Raw genomic sequence first — 8,197 nt, forward strand, 5'->3', positions numbered from 1 at the left:
ATTATTTGCACTGAAGCGCTGCCAAGGGCAGCATCCAAGGTCATTCTTGAAAGCAAACCCTTTTCCCATCCCAAGGGAACAGAGATCCTTAAAACCCCACAATAACTGGAGCCACAATTCCCCCATGACAAGCACAAAATTTACTTGAGGACACCAGCATGACAGAACGTAAAAACACTGCTTTCTCCACGTGGAGAATGACCTGCTTCTGATTCAAAAAAGGTGGTATCTCCACAGGATAGCCAGTGTGACTGAGATGGGGGAAGCCCCTCAGCCAGGAAAGCTGGCCTTGCTATAGAAACAGGCGGCACCCAGAATCAATGACCTCTCTTTTCCAACAGCTTCTACCAGTCCCTGCCAGAGCAGTAACCTCTAAGCACAAAACAGACAATCTCCACCCAGCCCTACCTTCGCCCATCAGTAGGAGGCAAGAACACCCCAGGAGGGAGAGGCTAGAGTGAGCCTGGCTCCAGACCCCAGCCTTGCCTCTTCCTGCAGCCAGGGCCTCTCATCCATCACTCGGCCATCCTGTAGTACCAGTAGCGTGCCTGCTGGGGCACCTAATGACTGACCTCCTTGGCACAGCATCTGGCACGGGGGAAGGGCCTATTCAACTGCCAGACCACAGCTTTTCTGTCAGCCTTCCTTGTTTTTATGATGCTATGAGAAGGGCAAAATCTTGTTTGATGGGGTTTTCAGATTTTTGTCACTCTGCTTCCTTGACATCATCCTTCTCTTTCCAGGGCTAGCAGGTGCCTCAGGAGAAGTCAAAGGATACAAAACATCCTCTTTTTCTCCTCTCTTTCCTAGCCAACTCCCAGTAACACATGCATTTTAGAAGAGATGCTCCTTTTCCAGGTCCTAAAACCTCCTGGATGGGTCAGATTGGTGCAGCTTGGACCCACAGCCTCAGGATTATCTGGGGAATTGTAAGGAATGCAAGTTCTGAATCACAGATCTGCATTTTAACAATCCCTCCAGGTGATTCTAAACCACGCTAAATTTGGAGAGCTGTCATCAGATTGGGTTATTAGCCGCTTACAAATCAACTGCATTAAATTTTATAAATTTGCAACCTCAGAGCTTGGTGAGAGAGCTGAGAAAGGAGGGAGCTAGTACAGTGTACACTCTGCACACTGAGACAGAAGAGGCCAGAATGGGGGTCACCAGCCACCCTACAACAGTGGCTGTACCATGCTACCTTCCTTTGTTACTTCCTCATGGCTCGGACAAAATATCTGACATCTACAAGCCAAAGGACAGGTTTATTTTAGCTCAGTTTGTAGAGGTTCAGTTCAGTCGGCTGGTTCCAAGGAAGGGTGGCAAGTCAGAGGGACAATACAGAGGAGAAATAGGTCATGGCATGGTAGGTGGGCAGGAAATGGCTTCCTTCTTTTTTTTTTTTTTATTCTGTGCATGCTATGAGATTGGGGCCACCCCACATGCAGGGTGGCTCTCTTGAGTAACTCCACCACCCATCCAGAACTGTGCTAATCAGCGGGCCAGTGCAGTATCACATACCCAGGATCAGGCGCTCCCAACAGGAGGCTTGGGCGGTTAGATATAAACTGTAACACTTCTCGTCAGCAGTATGAGCGCTGGCCTCATATCCTCCCAGCATTTGATTTTACTCACTACCTTTTATTTAGCCATTCTGATACGAAATATAATGAAATTTCAGTGTGATTTGCTCCTTTCCCTGATGTTAATGATATTAAACATCTTTTTGTGCACTGAATTATCATGTTTGTCCTCTTCAATAAGATTCTTATTTTTGCCCATTCTTAATTGCAGTATTTGATTCTTTACCCTTGAGGGGTTTTTTTTGTTTTGTTTTTATTTTTGTTTGTTGTTTGGGATTTTGTTTTGTTTTGTTCTGAGATGGGGTCACATTATGTGTTCAGTGTGACCTTGAATTCACCATGGAGCCTAATGTGGTCTCACACTCACAGGATCCTCCTGCCTCAGTCTTCCAACTGCTGGGATTACAGATGTGCACCACCACACTGCGCTTTACTGTTGAGTTTTTTGTTTGTTTGTTTAATTTTGGTGAGGCTGAGGACTGAACTCACAGTCTCATGAATATTGGGCAAGAACTCCACCACTGAGCTACACCTCTAGCCCTACTGTTGAGTTTTGAAAGTTCTTTGTATATTCTTAATATTAGTCCTTGTTGTGTATGTGGTTTTTGAATACTTTCTCCTGTTTGAATGTTTGTTTGTTTATAAGATATATTGGGGTTTTTTTTGCTTTAGATAATATGGGCCCTACAAAACAAATGGGTGTTTATTATTCCTTTGTTTTCTAGAAGAGACTGCATAAAATTGATATTGTCTTCTTCAAATGACTGGTAAAACCAGCAAACCCACACCCTGTGGACCCCATTCCCATTCCCATGAATGCCAATGCTTATAAGACTTAAGAGAAAAGAGGAAGATACCTCTTCAATTTATAGTTATAAGACAGAATATCATTACTACTCTTAATAAGGCAGTCAGTTATTGTGGATTAAAAACAACTGTAATGATTTTACTTTAACATTTTAACTGAATTGCTTCTGTAAGACCCTGTCTCCAGGTCACATTCTGAGGTACTGGAAGGAAAGACTGCAACATATCTTTATGTATGAGTATGTTGGGGACCACAAATTATAAACTGAGGCCAGAGTCCAGAGGCAAAAATGGAGGCCCTAATGGTCCCCTGATGCTGTGATGCTCTGGGATAAGATTACATCAGTCTAGGTCATCGCTGCCCTGAGTGTCTAACTATATCCACATAAGATCCTCATGAGTTTAAGATCACCACAGCTTTCTCAGCCGTGCAGTACACCCTCCAAAAAAAGTGGCTAGGTCAAAGTGTCATTGTCCTTGCCCCTTTTATGAAGTTTTGTTTCTGTTTTCTCTTCATCCTTTTGACATACCACTCATACAGGTAGTTGGGGATCTTGGCCAGGTCCCTAATCTGAGTGGGATACAATTCAATCCGTAATATTCTCTAAAGCCAAGCAATTGGCTAGAAAAAGAGACTGGAAATTCATTCCACAATCAGGTGATTGCTTTGTCAGCTTCCCTTGTGCTATCTGAGCAGGGAAGATAAGACCCATGCATCCAACTCCACCCCTGCCTGCCTAGACCCCAAGAGTTTTTAAAACGGACTCTGAATGTGCCTTGAGCCCCAAAAGTTGTGCATAGGAGAATATAGGACACATCTTTCCAGGGTTATCTCAGTGTGGGAAAAAGCAGCTGGGGGCTGAGCAGTTTCCTACCAGCCAGGGCTAAGCGCAGAGACGCTACTATCTCACCAGGGACCCTCAATGCCTAAGGGACCACTTGGGGCGAGCCCTTCTTCCACAGCAAGAATAGCGGTCACCAACCAAGGAGAATGCTACAGCCTGTTAAGACTGTAGAGTGAAGTAAAAAGTAACCGTCCATCCTGGTGCGGCTCTCCAGCTTGAGGACGAAGCATCCAGTTGAGAAAGGGGTGTTAAGGGAGGGTGACAGAACCCGGACCTCCACGCTAAGTTCTAGGGTCCATGCAGCCAGATTCTCATTTGGCAGTGAGATGGATGTTTTAGAAACAACTGAAACTTCTACATCAAAGAGTCCTGAATATACAAAAGGAAAAAGTTATAGACTGACAGAGTGTTAAAAGAACAGCTGCCCGGTAGGAAACGGAAACTTCATAAATCAAAAATTAACTGACGTCAGGCTTGGCTTCATGGTGCCAAGACTCAAAGCAGAAGAGAACGTCACACGCACACATCATAGATCTGCAATAGAGCCCATTCCAGGCCTGAAGTTTTGTCTAGCAGGTTATCATAGACAGTTTCCCCCCTCAGCAGTTATTCTCCAGAAATATAATTTTTTAATGACTACAGTGTTATAGGCACTTGATCTTACATGTAATTTACACCTTCTCTCAGGCTATTTTCTGTCTGATTCAGTTATCAGTATTTGACCTATTACCAAATTCTTAATGTGTAGGCAACAAGCATATTAACGTCTCTGTGAATAAGAATAATCATAATAAATAGAAAATAAAAATCAATCTTTTTACTATTGTAAGCATGAATGTCATATCCTGACTATTCCTTTACATTCTTTTGCAGCATCATAAGTATTGATAGGAGAAAATAATTTAATGCAGTTAAACCACATACTAGATGGAAAATAGTTTAGATCAAAATATAAAAATGATATAATTGCAGCACACACTTTTCACTGATACTTGATGTGGATTGTGGGAAAACTTTACACCATCAAGTAGCCGCAGCGAGAGAAATTCTGACAAACAGCTTCTCTGCGACGTTGCGCTTGAAACTGAGACGGGGCGAACACTTGGTAGAGTGTATTTGGGGCTTTCCCATCACGTTCAGCAGACGGTTTCTCGTGGTCTGCCACCAACAGAAAATCCACTTTTTGTGGAAATCTTCACTGTGGCTAATAAAATAGTATGGTGCACGGTTTTCATCAGTTCTACCACCACGAGGCCATCCAGTGACCAGCAGTGTGGGGGAGGAAGAGCTGCCCGAGGGTAAGACAAAGACTGGAACCCTGCAGAGCAGGTGCAGGGATACAGAATCCCTAACCTCCTGCTTCCATCCGCTTCACACGGAAAGAGTGAGAGAAAAGAGAAAGAAAGCTGGTGCCAGTCTGCTAAAAGCACAGGACAAGTCTATGCCCAAGATCAGTGCTCCCTTTCTGCATCGTGTGGGTTATTAATAAAGTGGTAGTTTTTCAATGTACTATCAAGTCACACACGAAAGAAGATAAAGAAAATCCAAGAAAGACTAATTTTGAAGAGGGGAAAACTGACATCACTGACCTATTTTAAAAACATTTCAGGGTACTTTAGGAAACACTCAGATACTGTGGGTGGGTGTGCATGTGTGTGTGTGTGCATGTATAAATATTCTGAGAGGGGACCAAAGGCCATAGGTTTTACCTGTAGGAGAAATAGCACATATTGTGATGGTAGTTATAAATGAAAGATGTCTTGCTGTAATGCTTCACTTTACTCATTTCTCCCCAAGTACAAGGGGCCTGGGACCCCCTCCTACCTGTGCTGGTGTTGCTGCTGGGGCTGGCCAGCAGGGGCCCCGAGCCCTGGACTGAGGGTGGGGGCTGCCCATTGCTCAGCTGCTTGACTCGCTTGCGGTGGGATTTGCCGTTGTAATGGACCTGGGCCTGGGCTGCAGAGTTCAGTTGGATGTTGCACACCTCGCAAAAGGAGAACAGAATTTTCTTTTTCTCTTTACTTAACTGGTCTTCAGGCCTGTCGTTCTTTATCCCCTTTTCTTCAAAGCCCCGTAGAAAAGTTGCCATATTCATAATTCCATCTTCAAGGTGGTTGTCAGGGCTTAAGGAGTACTTTGTACCTAGAAAAAAAAATGGCACAAGTGCTTGTAAATTCATATGTACTTTCCCATTTTCTAGTACGATTACAGTTAATTTTTAATGATTTAGCTAGCTGTCCCCCAGTTACTTAATGATCACTCTTGGAAAAAGTCTTCAAAAGTACCTGACTGAGCACAATGGTTTTGAATAGGAATCTCCTTTCTGGAACACTTTATATCCATCTTTGTTCTCCCCGCTTCGCCTCATATTCTCTTTGCCCTTTATATACCTGCCTGCCTGTGATATCTCAACCAGCACACTACCCTGTTGTTATGGCTTATATATAGCTGTCTCCTCAAAGCCTTGTGTGCTCAAAGGAGGAGGTTTTCCATCTGGCTGGATCTAGGAGGTGTAATACTGGGATTGAAGGTGTGTGGTACTAATTAGTCCACTTATTGGAATTACCATAGTTCTAGGTGTAGATAATGGGAGCCCCACCCTGGGTGTGGGCAGCACCAATCAATGGCCTTTTAGCCTGGATGGAATATAAAGGAACAGACAAAAAGTGAGTCTGCTGCTGCTGCTGCTGCTGCTGCTGCTGCTGCCGTTTGCTGCCTTTGGCCTGCCACACCATGAACTAATTCTCCTCTATGGCGCCTCTCTGATATGCTGCCCAGCCTTGGGACAAGTCAACTGTGGACTGAAACCTTCACAAACTGTGAGCTAAAATAAATGTTTTCTCTTTTAACTTGTGGGTGTTGAGGTCTCAGCAACAAGTAAAATAGGTAAGACTTTTCTCCAAGGGTACTACTCTGACCCTGCAGAAAACACAGGTCTGGTGGTATGTCACATGATTATGCATCATGGCACCTATCTCAGGGTGCATTTCATACACATTTGCACAATTATTTTTTTATGATCGTTACCTAATTACTGTATAAACTCTGTAAGAGCAGTAAGCTCATCTTGGGATATTTAGGCCTACTACTCTACTTTTTACATAACAGACATTTAACTATCTGTTGCAGGAAGGAAGGAAGGAATAGATGTTATGAACCTAGTATCATTGAAAAGTATAGTATTTGCATAGACACAAATATATGTACAATATTTACACATCTGTACATATACAAACAGACACACACTTTAACAGAGTGATAATAAAGGTCAACACACGGTATTTCTACAACTTACATTGGGTTGTATTTCTTTATAAGTCAGCCAGTGGGAACTCACACATATTTTCTGATAGATGTAATGAAACAATTTGGTTTTTGGCTTCCGGATTAGCCCATAAACATCAGCTTAATCTTTGATACACTTGATAGGCAGAGCATCTGAAACACAAAATAATAGAAACATAATGTTACAGACAACTGGAACTCAAAAAAGTAAAACAGAGCTAGAAGGAATTCTAAGTGCTAGTTTTTCTTTGTTTATTTAGGTAAGGGCATGGAGAGCTTCCTAAGACCTCCTATGGGATTTTTCAGTACCGTCAGACCCATGAGTGATGGTGACTGCGTTGGCTTCTTATTGTGTTCAGTTACACTTTAAAATCTGAGTTTCCCCCTAGCTAATGCCAAGTTTACCGATATTTTCATATTATCAGTGTGCTTAAAACAATGCTTCTGGACTCTCTATTTAAGAAAAGAAAATTCTCCAGGAAGACAGGGACAAACAATTAGATACAAATGAAAGGAAAAATGAGTGCATGAGGAAGACTGGGCCATGGACTGCACTGTGCCATGAACCATGAAGTTCTACAAAGGTTCGTGCCTATGGGGAAAACCGGGAGAGGGAAAGACATTGGCTGTGAATGATTCCTTTATTCAAGTCAGCATGGGGGGGCTTAAAGGAAAGGGAGGCGCAAGGAGACACAAGCTTAGTTTTAGAGGTTTCACAACCGAATAGTTAAAATTCAAAAAAAGCATGGCCATAAAGGTAGGTAATTCTACGTACAGTACACCAAAGGTATCTCCTTATTTACATGCATGTATCCAACTGGGAAGGTTGTCTGACTATTGTTAATTCGATATGTAAAACATATTTGTCTCATAATACTTCACTCTGAGCCTGTCATTTTGAGGGACTACTGCAGAAAACTTTCTAAACAAAATCTATACCTTTCAGCTTACTGCAAAGGCAGTTTTCTTCTTCCACATGTGTACCCATGCTTATAGCAGCACGATTTGTAACAGCTAAATCTTGGAAACAACCAAAATGCCCATCAACCGCAGAATGGATGAAAAGGATGTGGTATTTTTATACAATGGAATATTACTTAGCTATAAAAAGGATGATCTTGAGGGTTTTTTTATAGATAAATAGAGGTAACTTGAGGCTATATACATATGTGAAATAAATCAGACACACACTTATAAATATCATATTGTATCTTGTATAAAAAAATAAACAATAATAATAATAAACTGAAAGCACAGTAAGATCCAAAATGTACAATAGATACTGTAATAATGAAAGAGAAAGAAAGTGCTCAAAAGGAAAGACCAATTCATATATATATAACTGTATGTACATTTAAGTATGCAAGACAGATAACCACACTACTAATTCTCTGTTAGTACATCAAAAAGAATAGTCTGTACTGTCATTGTTTGATTGTCTGATCATTTTTTATGCTTTGATTTTGTAACCTGAGCAACTACTTCTAAGATAACAATGTATAATATATTAACTAGTGTTAATTTCTTACTATTTTTTTGAAATTCTGTATTATTTCTACCCTTTTTGATGTTTTCCTTTTTAAAAATAAAAAATATTTAAAAAATCTACTCAGACTACACGTAATCATATTTCGGCAGTTTTGATAACCAATGTGAGAAAACAACATGAAAAAATAG

At 41.6% G+C, this 8,197-nt stretch overlaps 1 protein-coding gene across 3 annotated transcripts in view; it reads right to left on the reverse strand.

Annotated features, from left to right (window-relative positions):
- The window catches only part of Znf385b (zinc finger protein 385B), a 284,441-nt gene extending 277,768 nt beyond the window's left edge, over positions 1 to 6,673 (reverse strand). The window contains exons 1-2 of one of the 3 annotated variants that reach the window (XM_003478507.5): positions 6,531 to 6,673; positions 5,060 to 5,377 (exon numbers count right to left, since the gene is read on the reverse strand). In XM_003478507.5, coding sequence (XP_003478555.1) covers positions 5,060 to 5,330 — 271 coding nt within the window. In that variant the 5' untranslated portion in view covers positions 5,331 to 5,377; positions 6,531 to 6,673. Of the gene's footprint in view, positions 1 to 5,059; positions 5,378 to 6,530 lie in introns of those variants that run through there. The other 2 variants (XM_013142520.3, XM_023561095.2) reach the window with 2 other exon arrangements.
- Between the last annotated feature and the right edge of the window lie 1,524 nt (positions 6,674 to 8,197).

Source organism: Cavia porcellus, unplaced genomic scaffold (assembly GCF_034190915.1).
Source record: "Cavia porcellus strain 051 isolate PalLab524CR breed Dunkin Hartley unplaced genomic scaffold, mCavPor4.1 scaffold_12, whole genome shotgun sequence".
Classification (NCBI taxonomy): Eukaryota; Metazoa; Chordata; class Mammalia; order Rodentia; family Caviidae; genus Cavia; species Cavia porcellus.